A 21,257-nucleotide genomic window follows, 5' to 3' on the forward strand; every position below is an offset into this window, starting at 1 on the left:
AGGGAGAGATTACACCGAGTGCAAGCACTATGAATGCTTCCATGAGAGACTGAAAATGTGCACAATTATGCCCATATTTAATCGATCACGACATCTCACCCTGCTCTATAAGCAGCAGGCTCACCGACTGCCATTGAGATGTGGCCATTTAGAAAAGCTATAAACACTCTGATTGGTTTGACAACACCATTGTACAAGCGCATGTCCAGCACTTAAAGAAATCAAGTTTCAAAATATTGCACAGGGAGCTGTTAAATGAAAAGCTGCAGACAACAGGTGGCACATGCCGAAGCTCCTCCCAAGGTGATCCAGTTGACTGTGAGAGATTACAATCGTTTGCTCTTCTGTTTGCTGTTGCCACAGTAACCCATGGAGTGTAGGGATATCAACAAGGACTCAAACTCTTAAGACTACAAACTTAAAAGGAAAAAAATCAGGTGCATGACTAAGATTAGGGAAAGATCTTCTGTCATCATTAAACCACCACATAAAGCGACTGCAGTCCATGGTGCCCAGATAACATTATTTCACAATCCCCCCAAGAGGTTGCATGTCAGGTAAAATGTAACGTAGAGAAAGTTGTTTCATGTGTTTCAGCAAATGATGCCAATTCTGTCGTTTTCCTGATACAGTCTTATATCGTCAGCTGATTTAAAATTTCTCTGGTCAGCCTTTTACACAAACACTAACTGTCTAACACTGCAGAAGCCAAGACGGGGAGAAGATGAAGTGTGGCAGAGATTGATAAACTATAAACACACCCGATCGTTTAGTCACTAAGCAGTCACAGTTGTAACAAGGCACTTTGATCAAGTACAGACTAACACAAATGACAATACAAAGTACTAACGGTAAGACAGGCTTTTAATAAAATAGACTCGGAGATGAGATCTAATAATGCCAGCACTAAAGGAAAAAGATTCATCAAAGCTATAAGTATTGAACATTTTCCCTATGAGTTAATATCTGCCCACTCATCATTTCATTAAGTGCAGTAGAAGGTCGCTTGCAGTAATGGGACTTATATTTGATAATCACGACATAATCTATATGAAAAGGGACAGCGTCTTAAGAACCTTAATGACAAACAGAAATGTTCAAGAATAAAACAAAAAGGCTTTTCATTTGTGGAGCGGGGTGGGGCTGAGATAAAGACGAGGCAAATGATACCATGAACAAAGAAATGGCAAATGATTGAGAACACCTTTAATGAGTTCTTTGTTTGTAAAAATATTTATTTGACAAGCAGTCAAATACTCTCTCCAATTCTTATGTATTGTGTGTTTTTTGCACTGAATCAAGCATCAGTCACAGTTCACTTCAAATTGTGGTATTGGAACACCCCCTCCTTCTAAAAAAGGAAACGTTTGTACGCTTGCAGACACTACTCTTCTGTCTTTACTACATTCCCCCTTGTGCTGAGTCACATTGCAAAGTTTCCTCACATTTACAAGAGGCAGTAAATTTAGTTTGTCTTACAAAGATACACTTTACATGCAGTATGACTACTAGTGACCCGTCTAGTCAGTGTTCCTGACGTAAGAACAGTGCAGAGAGCTGTTGGCAGAGAGAGACTTTACCCAGTACGGTCATGACATGTGGAGTTTGGGTTGCTCTGCCTTCACGACTGTTACCACCTACCGGTCTATCCTGCTAAACAGCACTGGAAGATCTGACACCATGACTGGACAACAGTCATTTTTTTTCAGCTCTATCTTTGCAACCCCCTTCTAAGGCTCTGACCAGGAGGTCGACCCTCCACCCTGCCCACTTGGTCCGTTTTCCCACCTTGAATCACTGAGAAGAGCTGAGCCTGGCCTCCCTCTCATCTCAGCCTAGACACAAATAAAAGCGAAACATCCATTTTGTGCAGTCGGCTATTTCAAAATATCTCAGCACCATATTCTTGTTAGCGGACTCCGTTATGGGAGTGAAGTAAGACCTCCAGGACGAGTAGTACCAAAAACCGCTTCCATTCTGTTTCAGTTCCCAGCGTATATTCACATCTCTGCTTCTCTGCTGTCTTTCTTTCTCCTCCTCTCCCTCAGAATTGGTTGGTTTGTTGAAGAAGCGTTCAGAGAGCGCGCATTGTTACTGTGTAAGTGTCGGAGACGGAAGAGACCAACGCCTATAAATACCTCAGCTCTGTCAAAGTGGAAAGAAGCCTTGAATAATTTCAGTCAAATTCAGACAACAAGAAGCAACTACTGTACGAGCTCTTCAAAACACTGTGACGGCTCATCACGACACGCCTTTGAGTCAAGGTCAAGACAAGCTGAGATACACTCAGACAAACACAGAACACACAAACACACATTCTAGGAAAGAGAAGGGAAGCAGGGAGAGGAGCATTCAGCACAGGAAACAAATGTATTCTTTAACACTGAATCCTGTAAGTGAACTGACTGTAGTGAATTATCAGTGTCACTGACTGAATCTTTATTTACTGGAACTTTCCTCACTGGTGATTAAAAGTTGTCACTGTCAGCCCCAGCCGTATGATATACAGTATGTTACTTTTGTGTTTTAAAGCTTACTAAAAGACGACGGCACTCATTGTGGTGGTTCTTAGCCGTTCAATAAATCCCTCCTCTTTTTTCTCAGCCTTGATGCAATCACTTACTGAGGCCGGTTACTGACGTGATGATCGCTTAGCTTAGAAACAAAAGAACTAAACAGTCAGTAGCTACGAACTGAGCAAGATGATTCAAATCAAAAGAGATTTGTAATTTGCACCTTCCAGCTCTACAGGAGAGTGGGAAACCGACGCTGAGAGGAGAGAGAGAGAGAGAGATGGAGAGAAGGAGAGTGAAACAGGGAGACAGAGAAAAACAGGGGTGTCCCTGGGTGTAAAGGTAGGTGTTGTGATTAGTCATGCCCAGTCAGAGGGATGCTTTACAGCTCTGCCAGGTAAGCTGCTCCGCGTGTGTTTGTTGCCACATTTTATTTTAGATGTGACAACACTAACAAACACATCAACAAGACACACACACACACACACACACACACACACACACACACACACACACACACACACCCACACACACAATGCACACACACCCACCCACACACAATCGCGCGCACACACACACACACACACACACACACACACACACACACAAACAGTGAAAACACACTAGCTGTCAAGTGATTGCGGTCAAAGAGCTTACATAAACAAAATGATTCAACCAACTGCGTAAGAACGAATACTACAGGTGAATATTGTGTGTGAGAGAAGCCCTGACACTGTGAAATAGACTTTCAGGGAGAAATGTAGTAAGCTGCCCATGTGTGTATGTACTTGTTTGTGTGCGTGCCAGTGTGCGAGCGTGCATGTGACCTGCTGTCATCCAATACGGCCCCTGTCAAAAGTGATATGTCTCTGCTCTACTGTGAGACCTGATTCAGCTTTGATTCATTGTTCAAATGGCATCGCCATCTATTATGATTTGATATGCCTCTGGCCTCCAGAGAGAGAGAGAGAGAGAGAGAGAGAGAGAGAGAGAGAGAGAGAGAGAGAGAGAGAGAAAGAGAGAGAGAGAGAGAGATGGCTCCACACACTTGACTGACTTCTGATGAAAAGTACAGATAGTGGCCATCACTCTGCTGTGAACAAACAAACACAACAACCACACACTCACACAAAGGCACACACTTACACCTTGAGATATGTCACTGTAGGACACTTCATGTGGATCTTTTGAACGGCAGGCCTCCTCTTGAACTGCCAGTCTATAACCCTGACTCAGCTAAACCTTAATACCTTAGACATGTCTTTCGACCTGTAGTTTATACTCTCTCTCCCTCCTTCTAATAAGATGGATCAGTTGGCTATGCTAATCTATCTGCTGACTCCACACAAAATATAGACAATAACTGAAGTGTGTGCGTGTGCTTAAGCATACGCATGTAACAAAAGAAAAAACAAAAACCTGTCCATTTGGATGCACGTGCACATACACTGCTGTGTAGTGTCAGCATTAGCATACTTGTTCGGCATTTTACAAGTTGCCACTAGAGAATTACTGACTGAAGTCACTATCTGTGTGATTTGCAGTCTGGGCCCGTTCGGACAAATTTATGGCACCATGAGAGAACTTAATTGAGAGTAGTTTGTCACTGAAAGGTAAATGCTTTTCTGTTAGTTATTTTTATGAGCTTTCCCAGTTTAACCTTTGAGAGCAGTAAAACTACAGACTGAATAAATCTGAACAATAAGACATAAAATTTAGAAATCCTGCTTTGATAAATCACAGACAAAGATGGACAAGGTGATGGTGAGAGCACGAGGGGGCTTGATGAGGAATCAAGACACACAGGGGGATTAAAGCCATATTTGTGATTTTAATAAAATGACTATTCTGTTTATTTTGGATGCTGTAGCTCTATGTTTTTCATTTTGCCACATCATAGATATGGTCTTAAACTTTCTGGTTTTCATAATCTTGGATTAGACAAAACATAGAGAGAAAACATATGTATATAAATTAAGCAGAGTAGGCTCCTTTTTATATGACACCGATGCTCTTGGAAAAAAAAAAAAAAAACGCATAATATTGAAAAATTGTAATTCCAATAATTATGTTAAACCTGGTAGACAGGTGTTGCGTTCCAAAGCATGCAAAATAATCCATTCTTCTTTTTTTTCTCATTTCACAGCTCCTGTTGAGGTGCCACTGAGCAATTCTTTTAAGCCTTAAGCATGCACAGTTTCTAAGGAGATACAGAATAAAAGAGAGAAATAACAGTGATTTTCAGCCTGCTCGCAGCAAGGAAAGGGGAAAGGTGTGATAAGAAAGAAGCTGGTGTTACCACTATGTCTTCAGTGTGACTGGCCTTGCTAACACACAAAAACATTCATATTCATCATGTTAGGGTGACACTCTAGGTGTGAAGGGTGAAGATTGGTCCTGTCCTTGAAAGGCTGATAAAATGACATACTGAAAAAAAAAAAAAAAAAAAAAAAAAAAAAAAAAGTTGGAGAAGGGGGAGATGCAATAACAAGAGAGGAGAGAAAGAAAGGTAAAAGGATGGTGGAAAGAAAAAATGGTGATGGACAAGAGAGAAATAAGTTGCTGTCAAGTTGGCAAACACTCTGTTAACAGACTAACATGTATCTGAAACTTACTCCATAATTATTAAAACAAATCACTCTTATATGAGGTCATGGGATGTATATATGCACTGCATTTTGCCTTATACATCTGCAAATGATGTAAGGCTTTTCCAGAAATACATTTAACATTGTTAAAATTTTTAAAAATGCATTTAAGCAGTTCCTGTTTAAATTGTAACTGCTTTAAAAACTAAAATAAAGAAACAGAGATGACAAAAGCAAAAAAAGGTGCCTTTCATAAGGAAAGAAAATTTAATTTACTTGACGTCATGCTGATCAGCAGCTGATGTCCTTAAGCTCTAACTAGCCATTTTCATAGCTGAGCGTTGCATTTAAACAACCGGCATCATACATATAACTGCTGTTCTCTGACTGCGACAATTAAATTAAAAGTGTACCATCCACCACTGCAGAAATCAAAGAATGATTTGCAATAAACATGGCATTGTTAGGCAACAGGCATTATTTGATAATTAATCTTTTATCTTTCTTGCATTCACTCTGAGAACACCTCCTGGTCTTTTATTCGTTTCTTTGTCCTGATGCTCCACGAACACAACCTCTCCCCCCCCGAGTGACGTGCCTCATTCATTATTGAGTTAATCTATCAATATTTCATTAAGCCTTTGTATTTATGTCTCAGTCATGTTGTATGTTGTTGCATGTGTCACTTGTCTCCATGGGGTTTTGCTTTTTTTTTTTTTTGTGATTTGTGATATAATGTAATACTATCTAGTAATGCTCTGCCCATGTCAAGAATATCTCTGACTGATGCTGATATTTTGGTGATATACAGTAGGCTTAAATCGCATTTGCAATTGCTCAATAAAAATATAGCCCGCGGTATTCGTCTTTTAAGGTGACAATGTCCGTAAAAATGTTCAAAAGAATTATAGTGCAGCTCATTGTGAAATAGTGTCAAAAAACGTCTACAACTGCCAATGAATGGGCTCAGATAATGACTGAAATCCATCATTGTAGCAGCAAAACTATTGACCTTGTACCTCAGACATGAATGGGTAAGAGCCAAACTACAAAAAGCCCACACAAAAAACTATGCCGATAGCGTCACAATTTTGTTCAGACGACTTCCTGTATGATCCCTCACCAACCCATTGCACCATCTCTCTATCCTTCCTTACCTCTCTCCTCCACCCTACCCTCCAACTTGCTCTGCCCGTGTCAGTCTCAGCTGCCGCAGCAACGCTGATGTTTAAGCATTCTAGGGGAGTGCAGACACACTCCAAAACTTCTTAATGGGCAGGCTAAAAATAGCTCAGGCTGGATTTGACTGGGCTGATTCATGCGGCTGTGAGTCATTCAACTGTGCCGCGGTGTGAGGAGAGCAAGGGAACGGAGTGAACGAGCACAAAGAGAAAAGAAATAAAAGTTTGCATGCTTGTTAAGATATCAAACCATGGAGAAATCAAGCATTGCATATCCCATCACAGAGAAAAATGTGCATTATTATGCTGTGAATGTGTGTGTGTGTGTGTGTGTGAGAGAGAGAGAGAGAGAGAGAGAGTAGAGGTCCTTAAGGACATATGAGGCTGCAGGGCACAAAAAAAACTATGGCTAAGATAATAGAGGCTAAAATAAAAAATGTAATGTTGTTTCATATAACATTTGGCAGAATTTGTCTGTCTGTCTGTCTGGCTATAGCATACCAATTTCTTTTTAAGGGGTAGCAGGTTGAGGGGGGGGGGCTTTCGGCTGGGGTGCTGTATGATCCCAACAGATTGTAGATTAACAGTACCACTGCAGAAAATGAGTGGCCCCTGGCAATTTGGTTGCATCGTTAGAAAGGGAAGAGCGGTTCATACTCACATCATTATCCCCTCCATTACCACCGGTAAACATCTACCATTAACCCCCACATACAGGCCAGAAGCATGTGTGCTGTGTGTGTTACAGAGAGGGAATGGGGTGTTAGCAGGATGGTTTATTCTTTAGAATTAACAACTGTTCTCTCAGTGGTATGGGGAGCAGTTTTCTCTTTTTGGCTAGACCACAACAGCCAGGCCAGTCCTGTAATCATGAATGTCCATGACTGACTGACTGACTGACTGACTGACCATAGAGGGCTCTAGGAGGTGGTCTCAGTTTGGTTTGCTTCAAATGATCCGTGTTGTGATTCACTTAACCAACGCTTTGTGAACGCAAACATTTTGCCAACAGATGGAACGATGGCTGCTGGTAATGGCAGACTGTGTGGACGAGGAATAGTTTAGTCCAAGGAAATAACTACTATACTTCTCCAGATATAGAATGAATACATCAAATGGAAACTGTCTACTACAAACAAAAATATATACACACACACACACACACGCTACAAAGGAGTATTAAGGCCATAGATAAGAAAAAAAAATGAGAGGAGGGAGATTTTTTTGTCATCATGCACTTTGAGGAAAAGGTAGAATTGTCGAGAATAAAGTCGAAATGAGCCAGAAGAGGAAGAATTTTATTCTAATTTTGCCTTTCGAGATTAAAGTCGACCTTTTGAGACGATATCAATCAGCTCGTATGACTGACTCTACAAAATGCCTTGTATAGATGAACTGATGAAATTGTACTTCAGAATCGGCTTTAGCAACAGGAAATTTGGCTCATAAACACCGTGTAGTTGTCAGTATTAGGACTTTGAAGAGATCGTGCTGAAAACTGTCCACAAGAATGTGGATAAAATAAGTATAGAAGCAGCCACTTTGTTCCGAGTGAAAGCTACCCATAATCCAAAGGAGTCATGCAAATAGCCTGCGACAGGGTCCAGCCATATATTTGACTTAGTCGTGTTTTTCTCTCTGTGTTTTTAACGTTAAACAGTGCAATGATTTATAATAACACATGGAATACCGCACACCTCCCCGACACAAGTTGCTTCACCACTGCATCACTCATTGTGGTCTTAATGAATTCAATCAATAGTCTTTGCTTTTTGCTTTGCCCTAATTTTTCCTGTTTTTTTTCTCCCTTTGACATCTACGCTTTGCCTTTGACTCTCCTCCCTCTCTCTGTCCCCCTGAGCACCGGTTGAAGATGAACTGGTGGCTGCAGGAAGCTCTGGCCGTGCTGAGAGAGAGAGGAGCAGTGTGGTGACAGATAACAGCCAAGAGAGTCAGTGATGGTTTAAAGTGTGCCTCTTTCACATGGTCACCTGCTTCCTTTCTCTTTTTCTCTAACTCTTTGTGTCTCTGTTGTTTGCTCGCTGCCTTCTCCCATCCCCTCTTGCTCTCCCAAACTGAAACTGCTTTTTTCCATCAACCCATTTTTTTTTTTTTTTTTTTTTTTTTTTTTTTTGTCTTTGCCCTTCTCCGTCATTACTCTTTCAAACCTGGCAGAGAGGAGAGAAAAGAGATGGAGGCAGAGATAGATAAAGAGGGATAGCACTTTCAGAGTCATGACTTATGTGTGATGTACAGTGGCACAGAGGGAGAGAGAGAGAGAGAGAGAGAGAGAGAGAGAGAGAGAGAGAGAGAGAGAGCAAGCAGTAGTATTTAGGTTACTTAATTGTTGACAGGGCTGTCTTTCCTGCTTCACTAGGCTGAGACATATTGCCCTAACTGTCAGTGACGCCTCAGTGGTTGCCTTCAGATAAACAACTCTGTGTGTGTTTTAGTGTGTCCCAGTGTGTGTGTTACCGTGCCGTCTTGTGTTGTTTTGCTGTTGTATCACTGTTGATGAATCTAGGGATGAAGATGAGATTAGCTTTGGGATGCCTCACTAGATTCAGAAATTAGTAAGTTTTCAAATGATATATCAAATATATTGTGTTGTATAATATATTTTAATTTTTGATCACTACACACAATTATGATCAAATCACTTTCATCTAAACGTAATAGATTTTGACCATTTTAAAACAATTGACCTGTAAGCATTTTATACTGTATTCAGTTGATCTTATGGATGTAAGGTTTGAGTCAGAAGTCACAATGAAATGAGGATGTGGAGTAAAATGTAACCAGAGGGATTAAAGTCAACTTCTTCTGATTTGATTGGATAGGTAAAAGTGGGTGTGGCTTAGTGAAAACGTTGCAATATTTAGCTGTGGTGGATTGCTGGTCTACACACACACTACTCCCTCCTGTGCTGTTAGATATAGAGGAGCAGGTTGAGGGAGAAATGAAAAATAGACCTCAGCCACATTCTTTGTAAAGGTAAACATCCACATACACACAGCTCTTCCTTCAATATCTCTCTGCAAACTGAGACAACCCAAGAGCTAACTGTCAAGTACTATTTTATATAATGGGGTTAGCCCGCTGCCTCAAATCACATCTGGTTGAATTATTTTATGTTTATGTCCCAGAGTTCAAAAGGAGTCATCAAAAGTATTGTATTGTTTTCCAAGAAGGAGAAAAAAACATGAATTTTGATATAAAAAAGACTAACTGCAAAACTAACACCAGGACTCACTGAATATTTAAATGTGCATGGTGTTTTTGATGTCAACTATCAGCCTTTTTATTCACAGTAACAATAAATGTTGCTGCTGATGATTAAAGCATCCCTGTTTCACATCAAAGTGGAGCAACAATACACAGTGTCAGAGAGGAAGGACAGACGAGACATAAGATACTCCTTATTCCTGAGAAATAGATATATGAGGGTTCTGAGTTTTTCAGGATTTATGAGTGAGTGGGGCTCAATATCAGGCCCATCTCTCTCCCCCATTCCACTCGCTCTTTTCTCTCTACCTCTCTGAAAGACACGCTCTGCCATCTCCACTTTGCTGTCCTTTAGAGTATGCTCCACCATCTGTCTCCCTCACTATCTGGGCCTTTCTTTCCCACCTTCCCCTATCTTTTTCTCACAATGCATTTAAATGGGGTATTTAGAGATTCTGGCCTTTCTCATCTCTTCACACCTACTCTGAGGTAACCTCAATCCCTCAACAACCCTTTGAAAAGGAAAAATGCCCCATTTGCTCTAGAAATAGGTCTCCGGAGATGCATGGCAAACACGAAAGGAATAAGGAGATATTTATGACAAACTTGTCCTTGTCCCATTTCCAATAAATGTAGTTGCTGCAACATTTCCCATCTCACTGAATGTTTTCACACAATGACCAGATGTTTTCCATGATGGCTGTTCTTGGTGCTGCACACATTTTAAATCCAGTGTCAGTGCTGCACATGTAGTTGCCCCTGAGACCACAGCAAACAAAATGTGCCATCTGCTAATTAAATGACAGTCTAAACGGGGATGTGGTCACATTAATCTGATGTACTCCCAGTTGTTTACAAAGGGTTCCATACAAATCTGTCACAGTAACATGGATGGAAGATTCATCACAGTCAGTGTATATTTACAGTGAGTAACAAGGTGGATAATCCACACAAAATTGTTCCTTAAAAAATGCTGACCTTTAAGCAGATACCCAGAGTTAATACCACCACTATTTTAGTAGTGACTACAAGACCGGACCTAGAGTTTTTTTTATTGTTATGTGGTGGATGTATTTTCTTTTAATTCTTGGTTATGTATTTTCTGTGTGTTTCTGTATGTCTACCCAATAACAGATGAGATCACTTTGAATAATTTTAAAACAATTGATTAGTTTGCTGGCAAGCTAATGATCAGCTTTCACTTTTAACATCAGCAATTCATGTGAAATTTGGGTGATTTTTGCCAGCGTGATGGTTTTGACTCAAGGTTATAAAAAAAAAAACTAAATTTGTCAAGAAATCAATTGCAGAAACAACATATACAACAAAATATATAAATAAAAACAAAAATCATGTATAATGAGGTTTGTTGCTTTTGGTCATTACTCTGGTCTATCATCCTGCAAAGAAAAAAAAATGCTCCCTTGCCCATATGTTGTAATCTCAAGCACGCCTGCTTTCTTCAGCTACTTAAGTTCAAGCACATTCTCAGGTGGCTATTGACAGATATTGTGGGAAATAACAAATTGATGAAGAAGTTGAAGAGGCAAGGGGTTACACCAAAAAATAATTTACAAAATTTCACAAAATAATTCCTGGAATGCACTGAACATCACAGACTGATGACACTGTGTGGAACAGTGAGAGTGATTTTGAGTTTCAGTTCAAACTGTGGATTAATCAATTAAAAAAAACATAATAGGTAAACATGCAATACTCTTTTACAGTGCAATTTACTGAACTAAGCTTGTCACTAGTAAATTTGTATGTGTGTGTGAGTGTGTGTGTTTGTGCGTGTGTGCGTGTGTGTGTGTGGGAGCTTTCCACACACAAACTTGTACTGTGCCACAGGTTTTCAATCACATAAGATATTTAAAAATTAAATTATCAAATTGAGAAACTGTGAGCAAGGAATGTGTGAATTATGAAATGTTGACATGACATTTTACTGGCGGTTTTCAAATGCATTTCCTGAAAAAGCTAAAGCTAAATTGTTCGACCTTTCCAATGCACCTGCGTTTAATTAGGCACTAATTAAGTGCCCTAAAAGCTTGACAATCTGTGGTGAAAAACTCAAGATAGTTGGCAGTCAGCATGGGAAGCAAATGTCAACGAATGAAGGAAGAAAGACTAGCTATTAATACTCTGAGGATAACAGATTGTTGTCAGTATGTTGGCTCTCATGCGCATAATTGAAAGTGCTCAATGTTTTTCTAGGCAACCTATTCATTTTCAAATGGCTTATTACACTACTTCTTACTATTCTTATCAAAACAGGTGTAAATGTATCACAGGGAAACTTTAAGCAGTGTGTGTGTTCATGTTTTTGGGGATTTTTTGTAGGATAGCAACATAATAAGTGAATTAAGTATTCGAGTAAGTAAACATTTTGAATCATAACTCAAATAATAAATAAATCACATGGTCAATCAATAATCAATAAATGCCTGGCCAAACAAAGTTCAAAGAAATTAACTATAATAATGTTGTACAACCAACAAGCTTTTCTGGAGGACATCCTGTATATTAGATGAGAATAAACAGGCAGGGATTTTAAAACCCTGCCAAAACTCACTCTCAATACTGAGCTAAGATGGTTGCATAAAGTAGAATAACAACTTGGTTCATTCAGTCTTTTACTGTGTTTATTCAACAATGAGACCTCATCTGTGCAATCAGAGGTGAGCTGTGTGCACATTATGCTCGCTCCTTGTTGACAAAATTTACAGATTATATTGGAAAGTCTTGGGTGCTGCACAAGTAAAGTCATTGCACATTGTCAATACTTTGCTGATCACTAAAATCCCTAAGTAAAATTTTTATCAAAATCAATATTTCATTTTGTTTGTGACAGGGGTGGTTGCAGGAGAGCTATTTTACTGAGTGAATTTCTGTGGTTGACACAAGTGGTTAATTAAAAAAGAAAAAAAAAAAAATTAAATGAATTACAAAATTAACGGAGTAATCAGGACGAAGAGAGTTTAAAATAAAATAAAAAGTCACAAATATTGTTTGTTTAATAACATACTTTAAGCAGATGTTCTGACACCATAAGAAGAAGCTATAGGACTCGGAACTTTGCTTTTCAGCACCACGGACAGAGCTATGCACACCAGTGCAATACTCTACAGCAAGATTGAAACTTGTTCAAGTATTACAGTATGAGTTCACAGCATGTACATGTATGTGTGTGCATGCTGATTTCTTACCTAGCCGTGGGTCATACTGCCTCATCTGAACTTCTTCCACACAGTCTGCTGGGAACCAGCCTGTCCTCCCTTTGACGGTACCTTCCCAGAAACCTCCTTCTCCTATACTCAGCACTGACAGAGAAAGAAAAAAAAAAGGGAAGGGGGGGTTAAATCAGTCAAATGTTGTCATAAAACAAAATTAGATGTCATCACTGGGAGGTTGTGGAGCCTGTAGAGTCTTGGAAAAAAGACAAAAAAAGGACAAAGGACCATATAGCAGAGTGAGGTATTTAGGTTTTTATGTTCTAGGCTCATAAATTATAGTGTAGTGTGCATAGAGAGAGAGAGGGTAGGTGGGACAAGAGAGAGGGAGAGAGAAAGATTTTAGTTTTACAAATACACAAGCATAAAGCACACTGATGTGAAAATATTGGTCTGTAACTAATGTACCGTACTGAGGCGCTTGGGTAATGTAGGTTTTATTCTTTGATACCAATAAACAATTTGTAAATTTGAAAAATACAGAGAGACACAGGCAGAGATTTAACATTCGAGTGAATGTAGCAGTGGGAGAAAGACAGAGGTAAATCATGAAAGAAAGGAAGAGGAAGAGGAGGAAGAGATGGTGAAAGATAGCAAGAGGGCGGGAAGGAAAAAGAGAGAGATTCCCTCCAAGTTCCGCTGTGGTAATTAGAGATGAATGTATAGTTGATATTGATCTTCCCTGCAGGACTGAGCCAGCATGCTCATATCTACAACACTCATCCATTATCCCAGTGCGCGCGCACACACACACACACACACACACACACACACACACACACACACACACACACACACACACACACACACACACACACACACGCTCCTCAGAGATCACCAGCTGGAACTGAAGCTTTGCCTGAGAGAGCCCTTCTTCTAAACTGGTTGCTAGGATACGGCAGTATGATGTTGCAGCCAGCAGACAACCTGCTAAATGATGTAGTCTACTTCCTCCAAACCATATTCTACTCTGGAATGGGGACATGTCACAGTGATGTAACCTGAGGCACTACCAGAAGCAACCAACTGGACTTCATCTTAAGTGACATGATAGTAAAAACTCATCTATTCACAGGATTCCTTGTATATAGTAACAGATGCATTATTTTTCTCGAGAACTTACTACTGCACTGTGCCCACATCCTACTTCACCTAAAAGTCAAGTCCATCCACATCCTGTTCAGAGACACATATAGAAAAAGGCCAGAGCGTGAGTGTGTTTCAGTACAATGCTTTCAGTACACTGTGTGATCACTCATGTTCAAATCAACGCTGTTAGAAACATTAACATTAAAGCATTAATCCCAAAGCATGCCTTCTCTATATTTTGTCCTGACTGACTGTTGTGTCCTGTCCTGCCGTATTATATAATGAGTGCTTAAATGTTGAGCCTAAATTGAACATTTACAGGTTTTCATGAATAAAAATGAAATAATTTTAAATTTAAATACATAAAGATATTGCTACAAATTGTCACCCTTCCTTGCTGCTGAGGCAAGACAATTTACTATCATTGCTTAAAATAAAAGTTAGCATATTAAATATTGTTAAAACCTTGATTCAGCTTGCCTCTGCCAGGCTGAACATATAGCGCACTAGCTAAGAGAGAAGTTGTGTTTGAGAGGGGAGATTGGCTGTTTATCGACTCCCTGCTGTAAAATACATGACACTCAGCACACAGAGGATACATGGACTGATCCTCCACTGTGATCTTAGCTTAACACAACTTTACCCTGCCTGTCTCCTGAGAACAGACTCCCCCTGTCTCTTTATTCTCTCTCCCACCCTCTCTTTACTATACACATCTTTCTCCTTCTCTCTCTCCTCTGTTTCTGAATGATTTCCCGGACATCATCTCTATTGCCCCTTTTTGTCTCTGGTAGTGTATCTGTCTATACTGTAATGGTGTCCCTGCAGTGGACAGATGCCAGCCGTGTTCTCTGTCCCCCATTGACAGAAATGAAAGAAAAGGTGAGACCTTTGATTGAGCTTCTAGGTTGCCCTCTCTCACTTCCCTCACTCCCTTCTTCCCCCGCACTTTTAATCCATTTCTTGTCCCTGACACCATCGCCCGACAAAATGGGCAGAATTGACCACTGAGTATCTAAGACAGAGCAAAATCCCTTCTTTTTCAGTCTAAAATATACCTGCATACACCTGTTCATCATGTAGGCTGTAGGTTGTTATTCCACATATACACACACATACATAATGCACATACAAACATCCTCTTCAGTTAACTTTAAACCTACTGCAGGCACTCTGAAAACTGAAATCAATCCAATTTATTGCTTCTCAGCGAATTCAGGAAAAAGTTGGTGAAACATGCACATGCACACACACACACACACACACACACACACACACACACACACACACACACACACACACACACACACACACACTGTGAACAACATCTCACTGGTATTGCAACACTCCTAAGAAGTCCTTAATGAAAATGGCTAGGGTAACTCTTTTTTTGGCTAAATTACAATGTTAAGCGATACTATGTATTTACAGTTAATCTGTTTCTACAAATCAAACGCTACAATTTTCAGTTATTGGCTTTACTTTATATCTGGCATAGACACACACACAACCACATACATATTTACTCCATTAAATGTCCACACACCAAAGAGGCATGCACAATATGTCCATAGAGAGTTCTCTGCTGCATGTGTAGCCTCTACTTTACACTGCTACTCTGTTTTGGTGCTTGCCAGCACTGTGTTGGCATGACAACTGTCCCTGTGATGAATCAGATGTGGGCTCACAGGAGCCAAGTGGCAGGAAGGAACTCAAACAGTGCATGTCTGTGCAGGAGGGTTTACAATATGTGTGCCATGTTGATGTTTTAGTCCAATCAGACCACTTTGGGACTGCTGCCATGTGGAGAGCTACAGTTGTAGATAGTGATGGGAAAAGGCCTGTAAACAGTCACGCTCTACAACATCACAACTGTTACATAACAAATTAAGTGGAAAAAAAGATGATGTATTTCCTCTTTTGTATCACTGATCCAATTAGTCTCCTTATCGGACCATTTTAACACAATGAGATGGGCTTGTATGATTGTGTGACAACAGACATTTTGAATTTCTCAGAGTTAAGAGTTCTTTTGTTAAACTGATCAAATCCCAAAACAAACAGTGTGCAAGTTTGCAAAAACACTGCAAAGCAGATACTCCTGAGCTTTTTTATAATTTAGTGAAATTGCTGTGGAAGGGCTGTGGTTTTTAAGACTCACTTGGTGGCAGTCTGAAACCACTAGTGACTTCAGACATCCATCTTGCTTGGTCTCATTCTGATAAAAGTATCTCTAACTGAGTGGTACAAAGATCACTCGTCACTTTGCATGGAGAAGCAGATAGAAAAGGTCCAATAAACCAAGGAGACACGATTAGCTCTCCAGAGGCTCTTACAAAAACTTTTGCTGATGGTGATATTTTTCAATTTTGCTGCTGCCATGTGAAAAATTCACTAGCCAAACACTGTCAAGGACTACCATACATACAGTATGGTCATCTGTGCTTCAAGACTAAGCTGCAGGTAGCACTCCTCAGTCTCTGACAGCCAAATTACAGTCTGTCAGGACAGGTGAGACCACTGACTGTGTGTAGCTGTTTTGTCTAGGTGGACATTGGAAATGATTTAATGGCCCAACAACATTTTGATGAGGGTGATCTATAATCAAAGTCACAAACAAGAAGAAGAGTTTTGATTCAGAAGGACAAGCAAGGGCAGTAAAAAATGGGATTGTAAGTACCTGATGTTCACACTGAATGAACTACATATCTGAGTTTTGGAAAATAGGAGATGAGCTCAATAACTGGTGACCTGGGTCAAAGTGAAGAATGCAGTTATTTCTTTCCTGGATGTCTCCTGTACAAATAATTATACTGAAGAGACATATGAGCTTCTCTCAGTCTGGAAAAGAAACATGCTAAGCTACTGCAGGTGGGACTCAGCTTCATGAAAGCAATGGAGACCGTTTTTAAGAAGAGTTGCTTCAGTGCAAAATAATAAATCCCATGTTTTCCTCTCTGTTATACTCTCCATGGAGGTCTACTGGGACTTAACTAAACAGCAGTTCACTACATAAGGCAATCAACACCTCAGCTGGACACCAGCTTTTCTTTCTACTGAACAATAAGAGGTCGGCCTATCTCCACTGCATCACTACAGGCAGAGACCTGCCACACTGATTCATAATCACCTCTGCAGGTGAACTAGTGGGACATGCATTCGTACGCACAATCACACATGAACACACACACACACACGCACACACATCACTGCACATTTGGTTATGCATTGAGTATCCAGTTTATCATGTATGCCTATTTACAGTAGTAGCATGTTGTGTTACCTCCACAACTGGGAATGACTGCTGGAAGCATTGAATGGAGATATTGTACAATGTGGAGGTGACTGCATTGGACAGTTGCTGCAATATCAACAGCTGCACAGTCTTGTTAGAAACCTGTCTGGTTCATCACAAAAATGCTCTGTAGAAGCCACTGTCCTGTTCCTCAAACCATGTGATGATGAGATGAGCTTTGTGACGTGGTGCATCATCATACTGGTGGTGTGGATACACTATATCCATGAGAGGCTGAACTTGGTCATCAACAGTGTTAAGATGCTCCTTGAGCCAAATTCTGATTCTTTAATCATCAAAATGCAAAAAGGACCTGAATCAGCAACTTTTTTACTCTGCTCAATGGTCCAGTTTTGATGTTCCTGTGTCCACTGCCAACACTAACTTATCTGTCAACCTCAGCACATACAGCTGGGCAAGACACCAAATTTATTCAATTACCAACATTCTGAATCTCTCACCATCCATCTTTAATCAGCCCAAAGTCCAGTCCAGAATCTATATGGGGCCGTTTTGTATGAATTTGGACAAACGAATCAGAAGTGACCCAGCATGAGAAATGAAATATTATGCACCGATGTAGTAAAAAACATTTATTCCTACATTTACCATTATTGAACTAATTGCGGAAATTTTATCATGACACAAACTTGAATTCATTGTGAAATCAGCACTTTACATGCATCAAAACAAAGTCCACATACTGAGAGATGACCCTCAGCCTGCTCAGCCTGATTTCTACTGCACACAGTAGTCACATGATGATGTCACATCTCTATTAAGGTGGGGTACAACCTAAGAAACTGGCAACTACATTACATTAAGAGTCAATCGTGTTTCAGTACTGTACACACACTCACTGACATTTATCAACACTGGTGCACACAAGTACACACATTTTTATCTTTCCGTGGGACTGAACATTGCACAGTGAGTGACAATCAAACACTGTAACCTCTCAGGTGTGCCATGCAGTAAGACCTTCATTGTTTTGCAACTCTGTCCAACATACTCTATTATAAGGCCTCATAAAAATTCACAGCATGTTCCCACAGTAGATTGTACATCATCTCACCGGGCCATTACTGGAAAATTCTAAGCTTATATAGAAATAACATACAAACGAAGCATGAAATGTGGCCAGAAAGGAGAATAGCATAATAGAGCGCCCGAGAGAATGAAACAAAAGGAAAAGAGTGTCACAGAAAGAGGCTTGCATTCAGCGATGACAAAGAGAGACGGGAGCCAGCTAAAGACAGACACAAGCTGACACAGGGAAAGAGCTATGTTTCGACAACCGCCTAGTTATTCATGACTGTCCAAGAAGTCTGATGTCTGGTGTGTGTGTGTGTGTGTGTGTGTGAGCGAGCCTGCGTGTATTACCTCTGAGTTTTGCCCTTGGTTAAGTCAGTCACGACTCCAGGTTTAAAAATAGCATCAGTGAGGATGCAGAGCTATTTATACTCTTCACACACCCTGTCTGCAAGCTTCAATGCATCCCTGCTTGAGTGTGTGTGTGTCTGTCTGTGTGTGTACGTGACGACCGATTGAGCTCATTTTAATTCTTGCTTTGCTTCGCTCTATTGCTTTGAGCTGACTCATTCATTTTCTTTCTCCTCCTCTCATCGTCTTTGTTTCTCTGTGCACCACCAATCTCTCACACACACACACAGACACACACACACACACACACACACACACACACACACACACACACACACACAGACACACACACACAGAGCAAGGGCAACTTTCATGAATGAATGAGTGATAGCTGGTGAGGAAAGGAGTAGAATTCAAAGCACACAAACAAACCTACACTCAGTTTATTAGGAACACCTAGCTAAAACTAATGCAGTCTAATACAACAGTATTTATAAATCCTCCCTTCATGATTGTTATAATGTTTTTGATGAGGTGTTGGTTCAACTGTATGGTCATTTTGGAGGCTGCAGATTGTGGTGCTGTTGAACTGTATTACAATACACAAAGACGTGTGTTTTAAATGGGGTGGACAAAGTAATAGAAACATCTGTCAACATAATGCAATGCAGTTTAATGGCACCACCGACTAACTGCATCTTCCAAAAATGATCATAGAGTGGAATCAACACCCCTTTAACAAAATTTCACCAAAAAACGGAACACTGAACCTTCACGCAGGTAGAATATCATTGCGTTATTTTTAGCTAGGTGTTCCTAATAAACTGACAACTGAGTGCATCTGTCACAGGCAACAGTGGGCGTGTAAGACTCCTATGTTTGCCTGCAGAAACAGACAATAAAGGATGCAGCTGTGCTGAGAGAGCGTGATGGCGTTCTGCCACTGATGCACTCACACTGATTCAAACAAAGATGCCATGGAATACTTGCCAAACCAAAATACAGCTTGATTTCCATAAAATGCCATGTTAGGATTTCTGCACATTGGATTTGCTGTAGATTTTTTTTTCTTTCTTTACTGAAAAACATTTAAATATACAAACAATACGGATGTGTGCTCAGCGTTGTTGTGGACATGTTCAGAAAGTTCAAAATTCATACAGTAAGAGCCATGCTCTGTGCCAATCTGCACCTATGTGTTGCTTTTCTTCTAGGAGTAATCTCTCATCTTTCATAGAAAGTATTACATGTCTGTTGTATGTACGTGTTGCATTTACTATTCATAATGTCAATACCATTTATCATTAAGATGGGTTCTTTTACATAAATGGGACATTCATACAATTAAATACAGATTTTTGCCCAACAGTAATGTCTTGATTATTCAAAGCGATTGTTTTATGAGGGGATAAGTTAAGTATTAAGTATAAGATAAAGACCATGCAATTTACTAAAAATATTGTTCAGAATAAATTATCAAACACAATCTGGGGCTTTAAGACATTCCCTAATCCATTTTACTTAAAAAGTGTAATTTAAATCAGTAAAGTTTGATAATTCAACCTTCTTTTGTGGAACCTGAGAGTATTTCTTTTTTTTAAGGTAGTGGTGTCTATTTTTAAACAAAATTTGTGAGTATATTGTTCATTTTCTCAACTGTTGAATCTGAGACAAACATTGATGGAGCAGGATAAACAAGTCTTGAGAGTCCCTCAGCCTCAGTCAGAAGAACTCCTAACATACATATGCACACATATGGAATACATATAGAGGTCACGTTGAAGCCACATATTCACAATATTTTGTCTTTTTAAGTCTAGGAAGAAATTTAAGTTGTTGCCTAGATAACATATCTAGAGCTACATCAATACCTCAATATTTTCCACTGAAATATTGCTTATTTTCTTCATCTTCTAAGATGCAATCCTGAAGCCTTTGAAAATGTATTAATCAGTTGTACAGTTGGTTCAATTTGGTATTTATCTTTCAGGATTTGCTGTTCCTGAAACAAAGGTAAACTGTGCACCTCTGATGTCTGTGAGGGAATCACCGATGATAAGAATTTCTCCCTATTAATGTCACTATTAGTAAATAATATCCTGAGTGGATGATTAATTACACTGTGCGTCTATTTAAATCTTAACTGCTGAGTGAAAGGAGGTGTGCTGCTTCATTGAACATTATGTTCAGATAATCTGCCTCTTCACTTTGTCTCTCTAGGTGCTGCATACAATTCTTACTGCAGCTCTTCAAAAAATCTGTCACTTCCCTTATCATTTCCTCATCTCCAGTGTTTAACTGTATTCAACATGCACACATAAATTGTTGCAGTTTTATATACAAAAGAATGACATCTAAAGTGAGGGACTGTGGTATGATGCAGACATTATAGCATAGGGAAACTGTCAGAGAGAGTGAAGAGATGACAGCAATCAACGTAAATACACCTGGTAGCTTGCTCTACTCTTGATAGCATCCATTCACACACACATTTAAATAGTTGTAAGCGGGAGGTGTCTGCTGAAACGCAGGCTATTTAAATTTTTCATCCATTCTGTTATTGTTCCTTGCTAATCACTTGATGCCTAGCGCTCTGCTTCTCAGTTTCCTAGCATAAGTGGCAAACACTCTCTCGTACTGAGAGGTGAAAGCATGTGAACGGTTGAAAAAATTTGGCTTAAAATTGAAGGAGATAAAGATGTTGAAGTCTTAGGAGTATTTAGGGTATCTTTAATAATAAAATAATTATG

The 21,257-nt window shown here is 39.8% G+C and overlaps 1 protein-coding gene across 1 annotated transcript in view; it reads right to left on the reverse strand.

Annotated features, from left to right (window-relative positions):
- shank3 (SH3 and multiple ankyrin repeat domains 3) overlaps positions 1 to 21,257 on the reverse strand; it is a 91,062-nt gene that overhangs the window by 35,183 nt on the left and 34,622 nt on the right. The window contains exon 10 of the mRNA XM_022754187.1: positions 12,717 to 12,830. Within this exon, the coding sequence (XP_022609908.1) occupies positions 12,717 to 12,830 (114 nt within the window). The remainder of the gene's footprint in view (positions 1 to 12,716; positions 12,831 to 21,257) is intronic.

Source organism: Seriola dumerili, unplaced genomic scaffold (assembly GCF_002260705.1).
Source record: "Seriola dumerili isolate Sdu_G_001 unplaced genomic scaffold, Sdu_1.0 BDQW01000219.1, whole genome shotgun sequence".
Classification (NCBI taxonomy): domain Eukaryota; kingdom Metazoa; phylum Chordata; class Actinopteri; order Carangiformes; family Carangidae; genus Seriola; species Seriola dumerili.